The sequence below is a fragment of the Microtus oregoni genome, unplaced genomic scaffold, assembly GCF_018167655.1.
Source record: "Microtus oregoni isolate MIOR12 unplaced genomic scaffold, Mior012 000037F_ref0000500, whole genome shotgun sequence".
NCBI lineage: Eukaryota > Metazoa > Chordata > Mammalia > Rodentia > Cricetidae > Microtus > Microtus oregoni.
This window is the reverse complement of record NW_024543096.1, coordinates 23,701,462-23,716,783: the sequence shown is the minus strand read 5'-3', so window position 1 is coordinate 23,716,783 and position 15,322 is coordinate 23,701,462. Positions and strand designations below refer to the sequence as shown.

Below are 15,322 nucleotides of genomic sequence, written 5' to 3'. Positions count from 1 at the left end.
GTGTTTGTTTCTGCATGGGAGTAGTACTAAAAGGTTTATGTTTTTTAATTAGCTGTCCTTTCACCTGACCATACCTCACCTCAGTTATTTTAGCTTTTCCTTCTGAGATTTAATCACAAACTTGAATAGAAATGTGCAAACATCCTGTTTGGTTTACCAGCTGAACATTTATCCGTTTGCTCTTTTAGTACTTAGGACTTTTAACTAACTCCTTCCTCAGTTGTCTTCTGCTCACACACCCAGAATCATATTTATTTGTCTTCTTACTATTAGCATTGAAGAATACCTCACAGCCAGTATTAGGGTAATTGAATCTGCTTAAATTTACACTTTTATTTCGGTTCATCTGTGTATTATTTAATCTGTGCATATGACTTATTTTTATCTGTAGGATTACAGAATGAAAACCTTTTGTGGGGTTGGAAAGTAAAGTGCACTGTGCAAAACCAGGGACCTGAGTGTGAATTTTTAACACCCACGTACAAAATACTGGGCATGGCAGCATACCTTTGACCTTTGTGCTCAAGGGGACAGACAGATCACTGGTATTTGTTGACTAGCCAGTCAATGAGCTGCAGGTTCAGTAAGAGACCCTGGCTCAAAAAATAAGGTAGAGAATGAGGGAGACAACAGACACTGACTCTGGCCCCTCTGCATACTTACACCTCCATTCACATGCACCCACACATTTACCACGCAGATACTTTCCTCTTGATAGTGCAACTATTTGTTTGATACAAATGTTCTGGTTTGTTTTCTTTTTCATCATTCTGAGTCTATTCAGTCTTCAAAAATCTAATGTGAGCATTATTGTGTATCAGTTGTCTGTTCATCTAGCCTAACCATAGAATATGAAAATAAATAGGATAGCATCTCTGCCTTCAAGTGAGGTCACCTTTTGGGAGGAGACAGGCAGACATTTAAACATTGTTTTCTGACAGTGTAGTGGAAGGCCCTCTGAGAGCCAAGGGTAGGAAACCTTCAGCTCTCTGTTCCTGTAAGGGAAGGAAGGAAGAGATGAGGGAGGTGCGTTAGCATCCCAGAGGATAAGGCAGAGTGTGAGGAGGCAGCAGGCTAAGGGATTCCACACTTTTGTGTGGAAGGAAGCATGGGCCAGTTTAGTTATGGAGATATGGCAGTAGTTCTCAGGCCTACGGCTCTTCAGACCACAAAAGACATTTTACTACATCACCCAACAAACTCGTGTGGTATGGAATGATGTGAGATGGGGGTCACATTTTAAAGGCCCTTGAATTTCATAGTGAGGAATTTGGTGATTGAAGAAACTTGAAGTGGGAGAAACAAGCTGAAAAAGTATCAGAGGCTCCCCTGATAGTTCTCAGGGTAGAGGATAGAATTTGAGGGAGATGAGACTTGGGTTAGAGAGATGAGTCTGAGACAGTACTACCTTCTTTATAAAAGGCCAATCCCTGAGAGAGGCTCTAAGTACATTGTTTTCAATGTTGGCTTTTAGAACCTGCCCCCACCCCAATCCTTAGAATTCACTGAGAAGTTGGCTGTGACTGTTAACAATTAGGGCCTGTTTTTCAACCATTAGTGTGCGTAACTCCCTAGGTGCTTAGGGCAGTTGTTCTGCAGAATTTTTTTTAAAGCTCTTGCATCCCACTAGATTTAAAAAGAAGAATGAATAGACTTTGATGATATTGAGGAAAAGAAGGAAAGGGAAGGAGCCTAGATAGATGATTTAAAGTATTTTGCCTTTGAGACAGAGGAGCAAGCAAAGTGAATGGAAATAGTGAGTTGTGTCTTTCTGGGATAGACAAGTGAGGTGGGACTGCAGGTAGCAGAAGGCTAGAGGAAAGAATCTAGTAATCTCTGGCATGGGTCGTAATGAGGGCTTAGGTACAGACAACCACATCTTAAAGTGCCGTCTGATGACTCCTGGCATTCCTGAAACTTCTCCAGGGAGGTTTTGAAACTGTGATATCACCCACCTTCCTTCCTCCCTCCCTCCCTCCCTTCCTTCCAGCGTTTATAGAGAAGTTCCATACTATGTAGCACTTGGTGACATCACACTGTTGATTTATGCATTATGTATTTGTATGTCCTAGTGTGGCAAAATCTTGAAAGGTAAATATTTGTATTTGTAATGCACCCAGAAGAAAGCAGTTTGGTTACTCTAGCCTCTCCCTGAAAGGAACAACTTAAGAAAAGAAGTTTGCCTTGACCTGCATTTTAGTGTGTTACATGACAGGGGTTGTGAGGAATGAAGAAAATGACAGACACACAGAGTACAGTTGGAATGAAGAGGAAACTCAGCATGTTTATTTTATACATCTGAAAGGAAGAGGCAGGTTTCTTGTATATGGCTGAAGGAGGAGATGGAGTTATTGTATACAGCTGAACAAAGAGGCAAGTTTAGCTAATCTTGGTAGGGGTTGTCTTAGTGAAGCAGTCTCAAGCAGAGTCATGTTTAAGTGTTCACAGTGTCAACATTTGCACATGGACCAGGGCCATTGGGGGCCTTGGCACACGTATATGCTCACGTCAGCAACACACAATCACTGAGGGCTCCCTCCACCCTCGTTGAGCTTATTTCCTCATGGTTGAAGGCACAGTGAAGATGCATAGGGCCACTGGTTGCATGCTGTCCGTGGTCCGAGAGAGATGAGTGCTGGTGTTTCACTTGCTTCTGCCACTTTAGTCAGAGACCTCAGCCCTTGGTGCCATCTTTATTGACAGAATTTTCTTTTAAGTGGTCCTAAATTCCAGTATAACAGTCAGGATTAGCCATCGCTGTGTCCTCAACAATATTAAAGAGTTAGAGAGGGATCCTGAGACCTAAAGATTTGAAAGCTGTTTTTGTGAAGGAGTTCACCTTAATAATGTGCTTATTGCTGAGAAATGTTAGCAGGGAAGATGAATATGGTGACAAAGATGAGCTACCTGTTGGGATAGGTAGACAGTGGGGAGAACTGTAAAAAGCCCTAAGATGGACACCTAGGCTCAGGTTCCATAGATGATAGATGAAGAGGATCCGTGTGCTAGTTTAGCTGGAGAAGAACGATGGGACAGTGATGAGAGTGACTGTTTTGTCAGAATATGGATTGTGACAGAAGGGAAACTGTATTTAGAGTCACAGTATTGATGTAAATACAAGAAAAGAATCCTAGCAGCATTGGGAGGGAATCAAGGGACGTGCTGAAGAGAAGATAGAAAGCCAGCTACCACACCCCAAAAGAGGGTGTGAATGAATGAAGTCCAGATGGTAGGTGGGCTTTAGTCATAGGCTGGGCTAAGAGCCTTCCTTTTCTTGTGTATCCGGGAGGTTGATAGCCCAGGATATCCAATAACCTTTCCCCCTAACTCCCAGTGGAATCAGGTTCTTTCTGCACCACTCCCCCAATATTGGTTAGTAAACTAGAGCCATGTCAGCACTCTCCTATGGAGCCATGTCTCTAGCTCTGCTTTTCTATTTTAAAAGTAAAGTGTGAATGGATTTTGGGCTTAAGGGGTGGCTAAAATTTCACAAAAGAAGTCATCATGATACCTGCAGAGGTTAGAATTAAAGGATGTACTTTACCTGATGTTCAGCTTTGTCAAGGAGACTGTATTTCCTAATTACCAGTAGTCCTGTGGTTTTCTTACGTTGTAGAGCCTGCTTCGAGCTACCTGTTTGCAGTTCTGTAGCAGGAGTCTTCCTTGTGTAAATAGAATGTTTTTTTCCCTTCTTGAGCTTTTTCTAAATTCTGTGTACTTGCTGTCTCCACCTCTCTTAGCTCAGTAAACAAAGATAAACCAAGGAGTTTATGATTATTAATATCAACATTATTCCTACTCTATTCTAATTTTGGTTGTCTTAGGATGTTTTTCTCTGCCTTGCTTATATCATTGAATTATATTATTTTCAATAATTAACATAGGAGAAACATAGTGTATCTGTGCTTATGTGTGCTTACATAAAGCAGACACACAACCATATTATTCCACTTTGCCTCAAATTTATCTTTAATACTCACCTTTTGTAATACTGCATAAGCTAAACTAGAATTGAATAGCAACATTTATAAATTTGTTTTATTGCTAGAACTAGTTTGCTTTTTATCTTCTTGGTATTTGTCCACTGGTCTTGAACTGGTGCTGTAGTTTAAGAGTGCTGTGTTATTTAGCATTACGAGTATTAAGCTAAAGGTACATAGGAGCTGAGGTGCTAGTTGCACCTGGCGCATTCCTTAGTTTTACTTTGTTTAGCACACACTCTCGGCTCTTTCCTCCTCTCTCTGCCAACAGACACAGAGAGCTTCTCTCTTGCTATTCCCCTTTAATGCCCTAGTCTGAGTACTCAGTAGAAAAAGGAGCCTAAAAATGACTTTCATTATAAATAGTTGGATTTTTTTTTTAATTTTTATTCCCATTCCCCTAATCCATTGCTTTTGCTTTGATTTAAATATGCTCACTTTAATGTGTGTGGGCAATGTTGACACACATCTTTAATCCCAGTCTGGCTTACAGAGTGAGTTTCAGAACAGCCAGGACTACACTCGTACTTTGAAAAACTGAAACAAACAAACATAGGTATTTTAAAGAAGCTAAATAAATAATAAATGTGCTCAGTTTAAAATGGACACATGTAGCTTCATGCCCTCGGCAGTTTTCAGAGATGCTCTTTGTACCCTGTAGCCTCCATTGTCTTCTGAAATGTTAGAGTCAGATAGGCTATGCTGTTCTTGATGGTTTCTTCTGTTTTTATCCTTTTGCTAGTAGTAGTTCCTTATTTTGCTTCCTTCCAAAAACCTGAACTCTTATCATGTCGGTTGTTCTAAGACATAAAGCGAAGCAGCTTCGCTATATACAGTGAGCGTGCGTACAGTGACTGGTCAGAGGTGACACAGTGCAAGAGAAGTGTTTGGTGATAGTGATCAGTACATATCTTCTTATTCAGACCACAATTAAAATGAACTATTGGCCTTAAAATTCTTGCAAAATGCCTGGATTTTTTTGTAACTTATTAAAAAGAACAAAAGTATCCCAGCACATGGGAGGCAGAGGCAGACAAACCTCTGAGCTCTGCCAGTTTGGCCTACAGAGTGAGTTCCAGGACAGCCAGAGCTACACAGAAAAACCTGTATTGGAAAACTGAGAGGTGGGGGTGGTGGTGGGGGTCAGAGTACCATGCAATAAAGGGTACATTCTTAATAAGAATTTATATTTGATAGAAAATTGTTACTAGTTTTGTGTTGCCCAAATATATACATTATTAATTTCCTAAAAGAGGAGGGGGGATGAAGGACAAGTCAGATGTGGGGCTGTGGATATCAAACCTCATTTCCATAAAGTAGGAAGGGCGTATCCATCAGTCTCCTGAGATGAATCATCCCCCCCCCCCCCCCCCCGCTGCCCAGTTTCAGCACTCAGTTTACCCACTTGGAAATTTTGATATACTCTTTTTAGGTAATGTTGATTTCTTCACACTCTAAAAACTTTGAAATGATAGTTTCTAGGCATTTATTTAGCAAGCAAACAAAACATTGTTAAATATTACCCTTTATGAAAATGTGTTTAATATGGTTGGTTTCTCAAGCGGAAAAACTTGCAAGCTTTCTAATATAAAACTTCCTGGAAGAGAAAAGTGAGATTTGTTTTAAGTGGAACTCAGTCTCGTATAGTGCTTGATATATTCTAGTAGATGATCAGTACATGTTTCTTGAAAGAGTAAGTTAACATCACTGTTAACCGTCCTCCTTCACAAAAGGTCTTCATCCTCCACGCCACCCTTAGGTGCTTGCATTACCTAGTGTTGAAGACGATAATACCTTGTTAGTAAGTTCATCCACAGATGCAGCTTTCAGACTTTTAGGCATCAAGATTGAACTCTACACTCCTCCATGTTAGTGAGAATCCCAAAGGCCTTTTTTTAAAATTTTATTAAAGTTTTTAAATTTATTTTTTATTTTGTTTATGTGCATTGGTGTTTTACCTGCATATATGTCTGTGTGAGGGTGTCAGATCTTGAAGTTACAGACAGTTGTGAGCTGCCATGTGAGTGCTGGAAATTAAACCCAGGTCCTCAGGAAGAGCGATCAGTGCTCTTAACTGCTGAATCATCTTTTCAACCCCCCCCCCCAAAAAAAAACTTCTTAAATGTAGTTTACAACTATGAGTATTTATCATTTTAGGAGTAAAAATTTTTTTTGTAGGACCAAGATATGTAAGTACACTATCCATAATATCCTGTGTTTTCCCAGTCTCTGAAATATTCCCTGTTAAATTTCAGTATGCTAGCTACAAATAATTCTTACACACTTACCAGAGCAGGATTTATGAGGCTTTGCATTTACTCCAGATAATTACAGGAAAGCAGAGACTACTGTCCTATATAATTGGTGAGGATGTTTAGCAGAATCTCTACAGCCCTTATGCATTTTGGTAGCCAGAAATGCCTTCAGGTATTTCTAGCTGTCTAATAGTGGGAGAAGAAATTTCTTTTGATAAAAGATTACCCTTAACAGAGGGGAGGAAGTAAAGTATGTTAACCATGGAGGTGAGTAGAGCTATCTAAAATTTAAATCGCCAGACATGCAGACAAGCCCACAGAGTGTCACTTGCCCATAGTTACACGCATGGCAAGTTAATGGTAGAAATTCTAATTCAAAAGCCTGTCTTACCAAATAATCAACCCTAATTAGTCTTCGGAAAAGAAATGATCTTTTAGAGTACAGAATCTTTAGGTCTGAGAGATCGTTTGGAACAGCTGTCCAATACACCAGTCCAAGTAGCGTCTGGAATAAGAGCACATCACAAGTGTTCATTTCACACACGTGACTCTTAGAGTGGAGCTTTGAGCTCAAGCTGACATTGCTGAGAATATTGTTTTTAGTATTTTATTCTTTAATAGAGTTTTAAAAATACTAGAAAATACATTTTTATGACAACAAAATACAGTGAATATTTTATTAATGTTCCTTATTTCTCATTTTCTGAAATATCTTTCTGCCCTGTGAATTTGCTATGGTCTAATTACTTTTCTGCTATAATGGCACAATTTTGGCCTTTAATTGCACTAGGAAATTATAAGGAGTAGTACTATTATTAGTAGTACTATTATTTTTTGTGTGTGGGTGCTTTGCCTGTTTGTATGTCTGTGTAACACGGGCATACCTGGTAATGGGAGGTCAGAAGAGGGCTTTGGATGCTCTGAAACTGGAGTTCTGGGAAATGATCCTGGATCCTCTAATTCAAAGAGCAGCCAGCACTTTTAGTTGTTGAACCATTCTCTTTAACATAAAAGTAGTAGTATTTTTTGTTTGTTTGTTTTGTTTTTTGACTTTTTTTCAGAACATATTATTTGACCCATGATACATCAAAATCACTTCTAGATCTTTTAAGGTGTCTTTGTAGAAATAGTTGGATTTGAAATAGAGACTCTGTTTAGAAATAAAGGCTTTATAAATTGAAAATCATTGCCAATAGATAAATGGAAGAACAGTTAAAATCAAGACTAATCACAAACCCCCGAGAAAAATGTTGTTGTCGGGAAAATAATAGTGTATGTTTGTGTCTGTGTCAATGGGAACTGAATTTAGAGCTTCTTGTGTCCCAGGCAGATGGTCTGCTACTGAGTGGTACACTATACTATCCTTCCTATTCCTTGTGTATAGCTCTTGAAATATTGGTAAATATCCTCATATATTAATATTGTTAAGTATAGATTGATAATCGCCATTGAGATTAAATTTTGAATTGTGCAAGTGCTACATTTGATCTGAGCCTCTATGTGGTTGCTGGGAATTGAACTCAGAACCTTGGGGAAGAGCAGCAAGTGCTCTTAACTTCTGAGCCATCTCTCCAGTCCAGCAGTTCATATCCTCAGACACAGCATTCACACTTAAAAATATCACAGCAGGTCTGGAGAGGTTACTCAGTGGTTAAGAGTACTTGATACTTTTGCAAAGGACCCAGGTTCAGTTCCCAGCGTCCATATTATAGCTCACAGCTGTCAGTTAGTCCATTTCCTGGGGATCCAGTACCCTTTTCTGGCCTCTGTGCATAGCACACACATGATAAGTGCAGGAAAGCAACCAGAAAGTAAATAAAGTTTTAGAAGAAATTAATCTTTTTAAAGAAATAACACAGCACAGAGGGGTGTGTGTGTGCGTGCGCGTGTTGTGTAGAACTAGAAACTTGTGTTTAAGGTATTGACTGTGGTAAGTGTATGAAAGACAGTTACCACTTCTTGTCTATTACAATGGGACAGAAATTGAAACCACTGTTTTAAATGTTGCATATTGTAATTACTCTCATAATGCTAAGACTGCATGGTGAATTATCTCAAGTTATTGCTTCCCAAACCCACTGATCTCATCCTAACAAGTGTTCTCTGTGGCTGTTTGATTCTGCTTTTGTAGCTTGAAAGCTGCTGACAAGATAATTTGGATAAGGGAGAAAGTTCAACTTGATTCTATTTTACGGTGCATTCTACTTAGCGAAGTCTTAAAGGGAAAGCCAGAGAAAAGAAAATGTCAGTAAACAGTTATGCTACATAATGAGAAGGTGGCACTCTAAATCACCAAATTACTGTCTACTAATGTTGAAGACATAGTGTGTTTCTGTTTTAAGTTTCCCAAGTGAAAGCTAGGTTAGAATGGTAGGATAGTAAGAAACATGGTTGTTAGAACTCAGGTCTTAGATGCTGGACATGTCATATAAGACAGTGAAATGTGCAGACTTGAAAAAGTGTAACTGTTGGTACTGGAGTGTGGTTACCCACTTCCTTCCTTCTTGCTGGTGCTCTCGCACTTTAATGTTATGGTACTGTCACATAATAGGAGCAATATGTCATAGACTAGAGTACACTCGAAGTAGCTAATGTTTTTATCTACTTAGAGTAACATGGAAAAACTTTTATTTGATGATGTTTCCAAAGCATTGAATATATTAACTTTTATGGTAGGATTTAGAGTTAGCAGGATAACAGATTTCCTTTGAGGGGTCAATGTTTTTTGCAAAGATTTCCCGATAATAGTTCATTACTAAGTTTTGTTTCTTTTTCAGAGATGGACTACTCAAATTCCAGGTCATTATAGTTGAAAATATCCTTGAATTAGAATGTCCATATTTCATAATAAATTTTACAAAATCTAAATAAAACATCAAGGAAGCAAGAACAATTTCTCAGCAGAATTTGCTATATTCTGATCTGGTTCTTTAAGTTTAGAGAAAACAGAATTTCTTTTAAAAATTATTATTTAACTTGTATGGGTGTTTTGTGTGCACGTATCCCTGAACACCACATTCAAACTTGTGCTTGCAAAGGTGGAGGATGTGAGGTCCCCTGGAACTGGAGTTACAGGCAGCTGCGAGCCTTCATGTGGGTGCTGGGAGTTGAGTCTTGGTCCTCTGAAAGAGCAATCAGTGCTCTTAACAACTGAGCAATTTTTCCAATCCCAAAAACAGAATATTTTACACATTTCACATTCTTGGGGAGGGAGTATTAATTTGCATTGACTGTTTTTGTAAAGATTGAGGTTTTGATATGTACTATTAAGTAACAAAAATTTCTCCATCATTATCATTTCTCAATCTAGTTTAACAAATTCTGCCAAAAAATGTGGTTAACAATTGAGCACTGAGTGCAGGATGGCTTAGTGGTTAAGAGCCCATGTTGTTCTGGTGGAGGACCCAAGTTCAGTTCCCAGTCTCTGTATGGAGGTTTACAATACAATGATCTTTTATTCCAGTTCCAGGGAGTCTGATTCAGTCTTGTGACCTCCACAGGTACCAGTCATGCACATGGTGCACATACATGCATACAGGCAAAACACCCATACACATAAACTAAAATTCAAAAAATAAAGATTGAACACTATTCTTAGCAGCTGTAGGTAAAAGTTGGGTTACAGTGACCATCCTAGAATTCGGTGTGTGGATATAAACCATTCAGACAGACAATGAATTGTACTTTAGGAATCAGTCATTGGCTTAATGAATATTTCACTAACGATACTTAGTATAACTTTTCTTTGTGTTTAAAGTTTTGTAATTTCTTAAAGGTTTAGTTGGAAAGAAATTAAATATAGCCCTGTTAGCTATTAGTAATTTTGTTAATATATTATCTGATGTGTGTTGCATGTTTTGTTAGGCTTCGTGAACTCTAAATAGAAAGAGAGCGAAGGGCAGTACCTACTCCCTTTTCGTTGATGTGCTGTTACCCTTTGTGGGGAAAACTTAGTGATCTCACCTGAGACTTGTAGAGATAATCCATAATGATTTATGCCCCTTGTTTTGCCACAGCACTAGGATTCTGTGTCCTTGTCTCAACTTTATTTGCATTGAAGAAAGATAGTTTCACATTTTAGCATAAACCAAGAAGCTACATGATTAACTATAAAAGTTTTATTTAAATAAACACCTAAGTTTTAAATGAAAGTAGAACTTTAATTATATCACCTCTAGAGTACCTTAAAATTTGCCTTTGTTTTTTGAGCAAATTTTCAACTGCTAGGAAACACTTTGTAAATTTCTGCCATATGAGTTCAAATGTCTTGGAACATTAAATGCCAGAGTAGTATGTTTCAAACCTGGCGTTCGTAAAGCTAAACTGTTTTATGAGTGCTAGCCTTGCCTTCATTTTTCTCCTGACCACTCTTCTACTGTGTGTTGGAATTCTCGGGCCTTTTATGATCATGCATTATTTTCTCCTCACTCTAAAACAAATCCAACTTTGACTTCTCTGTTCATCCTTACTGAGGTCAGCTAGTAAGTTGGAAAAGGTAGAAAAGGAAAGAAAAATGACTGTATTAAGCAAGAACAGTAAAAAGTTTGAAAAGTTCTATAGGGAGTATTTGATGTATGCAATTTTACACCTCATGAAAATACACAGGTAGTGTCACTGATGGCTTTAGATTGCTTTAAGGGAACCATTGCTTCTTCACAGGAGAATCTTATTAAAATAAGGTGCTGTGTCTGCAGTTGTGGGTAGCAGCAGCATAGGTTGTCTCTCTGTAGGTTAATGCCTTAGCTCAGCTTTCTATGTTTCCTTTAGTAATTTCTGGACTACAACCTATTCTCTCTGCAGGCATAAGTTTAACAGTTTGAAAATGGCAGTTAGATTCTAAACTTTGTCAGTGATGTGCCTCTGTAGTGCCTCTGAGTTTCTGCACATTTTCCTCATAAATTGTAAGTCCTCAAACAGGCCTGTGTATGAATGAATTACTTAGAGAATTGATAGTGGTAGACTTCATTGTATATTTTTGTTTTGTTTAATATCAGTATTGCTTACATTATTTAGCTCTAAACCCAACAAACTAGTCCACACACATTTGTGTTAGGGTTGCTGGGGGCCTAAAACTATGTTCTGTGACACACACATGCATGCACACACACACAAATGTGTTCATAAATAGAAAATGTTTTGCACACTCTACAAATTACTTGCAAGCTTACTAGGGCATTATGACACATAATTGAAGTTTTGAAACATAAAACGCATGGACATATAGGATGAATAATTATATTGTTGACATAAAAAATCATTGTGTGCTAAGTTATACAGCAGGTGCTGGGTTCTAAGTGTATTCCTTAACCAGTCCCCACATTCCTGTGATGCTGATGGTATTGTATTTTAGATTGATAAGAAATAGATTTCTGATGTACATAATAGATGAAGGGTTTATTAGTCTATTCAGGACTTATGGTACCTGGACTATTAACATATTATATTCTGTACAACTCCAAGTATATCCACAAAGTGAAAGATTTGCACACGGGAGAAACTTTAGGGGATCCCAGAAGGAGAGAAGGTCTGCACTCAGTAGCGATGTTCACTTTACAAGCTAAGCGTGCCATGACCTCACAGTCTCTGTCTCTCACTCACTTTAGACAGTGCTGAATTTTTCCGCTTGTTTCCACTCCTTTGTACATTATAGTTTAAAGATTTTAGACTTGTCTCTTTTTTTCTTCCCTTGTCATTCCTCAAACTCCCATCTCATTTGAGATGAACCTTGTGGCTTTTCTTCTTTACTGTAATCGTGAATTCACTACTCCACCTCCTTTAAGTGAAGTTACCCTTTCCTCAAAGGTATATTTCATTTCCTCCTACTGAGAAATTGCGTTCAGAGGGGGGAAAGCCTTTATAAGTACTACTTTATATGCCTTTCAAAAATTATCTTAAATATTCTTATTGAATGTACTGTGTAATGAATTTTTTCCCAAATATGTGTGAGAATTTGTATATAATATACCACCATCCCAGCTCTCTTGTGATAACTGAAGTGTTAGCATTTTAATGGTTTGCACTAAACAAATCTGTTTGCCTCTTGTGAATACATTACCCTTTCTCCTCAGAAATGTAGCGGTCTTAGCCTGTGTAAACCAGTGTTCCTTGGGGTAAACCAGAAAATACTGATTCTATTATTACTTTCAGAATTAAATTTTAATGTTTTTTTGGTTTGTTTAGCCAAAAATCTAAAGATAGAATTCAGTAGTCTCTTGATGTGCTTTACATCCAGTGTGACGTTAACTTACTCTGAAAAATCTTATTTTCTTAGGTGTTAGATACATTTGTTATAGGCTGGGTGAGGTGATCCACACCTTTAATCTCAGCACTCAAGAGGCAGAGGCAGAGAATCACTGTAAGTTCAAGGCCAGTCTGGTCTATGTAGCAAGTTCCAGACCAACCAAAGTTACATAGTGGACCCCTCTCCCCACATATATATTTGTTGTCATAGATTTTTAGACGAAATATTAATAAATTATTATTGGAACACTTGCTTTCATTTTAATACAGGGTTAGGATTCTTCATAAAGATGTTAACAAAAAATTTGTTTGTTGTAGTACTCTAAAAGTAGATTTACAGGGTTTCCTTAAAAATCTATGGATTGTAAAGTAAAAAACTGAAGAGATAATGTGTGATGGGTAGGTGTGTAGTTATGTTTTGAAATACCTTGCCATTAATTCATTTAGTTTTTGATTCAGGGCATGTAGCATGTCAAGGAGAGAATTTGGACTTTAGACTTGCACAAAACTAAATGTGATTTGAATTCCTGATATATAGCACTAGTAGTGCAAACCTTGAGTAAGTTATTAAGTAGTCATTCATGTATCTGTCTAGTAATAACTACATGCTAGACCCTGTAGTGAGAGGGGAGGTGGGAGAAGATAAAATATTTATCTGTAAAAAAAAAAATCAAAGTTGCAGCTAGAAGTTTTGGTTCAAGTCTTTAATCTCAGCACTGAAGAGATAGAGGCAAGTGGATATCTGTCTCAAAAAACAGTATAAACCATACTCAGATTACGGATTATACAAAAACATGTGATCAGAGTTGATTTATTGGCCATTCTTTGCTCACCCTTGGTTTAGAGCATAATCTATGTGCTTACTATAATTGTTCTTGAATAATAATTGCCAAGCATCCAAGTGAATGGTCTCTTAGTTTGGGTTGAGTATGTCAGTTTGTGTTCTGTCCCTATTTCCTCATTGAAATTTACTTTTTATAGACAAAATATTTATTAGTAGTAAAAAAGCAGGAAACAGTTAATTTTCCTCTTCTTCACTTAAGAATATTAAGGGCTAATTCTCAGATTTCTCGTTTTCCCTTAAGCCAAATTCTGTAAATGTGAACTCTAGTCATAACTTCTAAATAGATTGCATGTCAGTGATTTCATTTGCATCCTGTGAGCACTGTTGAATGCTTTATTTGGCCTCAAAAGTAAAGATGATTTTTACATTGACAGTAATAATTCTGCATATTAAGACCATAATTTAAAATTTTGTTAACTTATTTTCCTTAGACACCAGAGAAGAAACAATCTGAGTCATCCAGGGGAAGAAAGAGAAAAGCAGAAAGTCAGAATGAAAGTAGTCAGGGTAAGCAGACGCCATCTTCCTTCAGAGACTGTGCACACTTACAATTTGTTACTCTAATTTTTAACTAATCAGGACTGTAACTGTTGCATAAGTGCTTTGTGGTTTGCAAATTTTATATCTATTATATATTCTCTGCATTTTCAATAGCTAAGGACTGTACTTCACATAGAAATAATAAAAGCATGAACCTGCAGGCCTTTGTACTGTAGGTAGTTAGCTCATGGTTACTGTGAAGGGACTTTTAACATTTCCTTGTCATCCATTTGGGCCTAGAATCTGGTAAGCATTTCTTTATTTTCTTTACTTTTCCTCTTTCTTATGAATTACAATATTAATAGCTTTTTGTTTTTAAGTACAAGTTTTATATCTCACTTTAAAACAAGCAACCTATTCTCTTCTTTATTAAGAAAATAGTTGCAAGAATAATTACACTACCTGTTTTTTGTTATGCCCATTTCATCCTTTTATATCTGCTTTTTGTGTTATAAACTTAAGTTATTTTTATTAGGCTAAACATGATCTCTTCTAAAACTTTTCTTTGTGAGTGTAGTGTATGTGAGTGGGTATTTGCAAGTGAGTGTGCTTGTGCATGTGTACAAAAGAGAGTGTTGAGTGCCAGGGTTCCTCTTTCTCTGCCTAGTTCTTTGAGGTAGGGTCTCTTCCTTGAACCTAGGGCTCATTTTTCTTGCTTGGGCTGGAAACCAGCAAGCCCCAGTAATCTTCATGTTCTCACCCTGCTTGGAGTGAGGTTACAGGTGTATGTAAGGTGTCTGCCTTGTTACGTGGGTGCTGGGATTCACCAGTTCTGGGGCCTGAACATTAATTCACATTATAACAATAAGAACTTTAGCCACTGAGCCAGCACTCCAGTCCAGACGATACGATTTCTTCTAATAGATAGCATACTGATACTACTATTTTGGGGCCTGAAAAGATGTACAGTATAACGTGATTTTATACGTAGAGTTGCATGTTTTGGAGCTAGTTTTTAGCTGTAAGATCTAGGCTTATGAGCTGCTTTACCATTTACATGTTGCACTGAAATCAAAGGGTGTATTACAGCAGTTGTCTGGGAAATGGAAGGGCTTCGTCTACGGCCTTTTTAAGGTGTAAAGTGTGTTCAGCCTTACTTTGTAGTTGCTCCCTTTTTTCTTGTAGTAGCCATCCAACCTGTGGTTAGTGGGCATGGAACTTCTTCATTTTAAAGGTACATTAACTTATTTCAGCAACAGACTGACAAAATCTTAAAAGTAAATCCCTAAATAGGATGAGGCTTCCAGACTGGTTTAGTTAACTTGTTAATGGTTTGTGTTTTAGGGGCCATGGTTAAAGGCACTCCACTAAGCCTGACAGCTTGAGTTCCACCCTTGGGACTTCTATGTTGCCACATGTGTACCGTGTTTGCCACCTCCCACTCCACGCACTCCCAAACACTAAATACATTTAATAAAAAAGAATCCAGGCCTTTTTCTGTCTGGTCTGCAGTCCACAGAAAT

General features: G+C 37.8%; 1 protein-coding gene across 1 annotated transcript in view; it reads left to right on the top strand.

Annotated features, from left to right (window-relative positions):
• The window catches only part of Tlk1 (tousled like kinase 1), a 109,612-nt gene that overhangs the window by 47,904 nt on the left and 46,386 nt on the right, over nucleotides 1–15,322 (top strand). Inside the window, exon 4 of the mRNA XM_041631407.1 lies at nucleotides 13,751–13,826. Coding sequence (XP_041487341.1) covers nucleotides 13,751–13,826 — 76 coding nt within the window. The remainder of the gene's footprint in view (nucleotides 1–13,750; nucleotides 13,827–15,322) is intronic.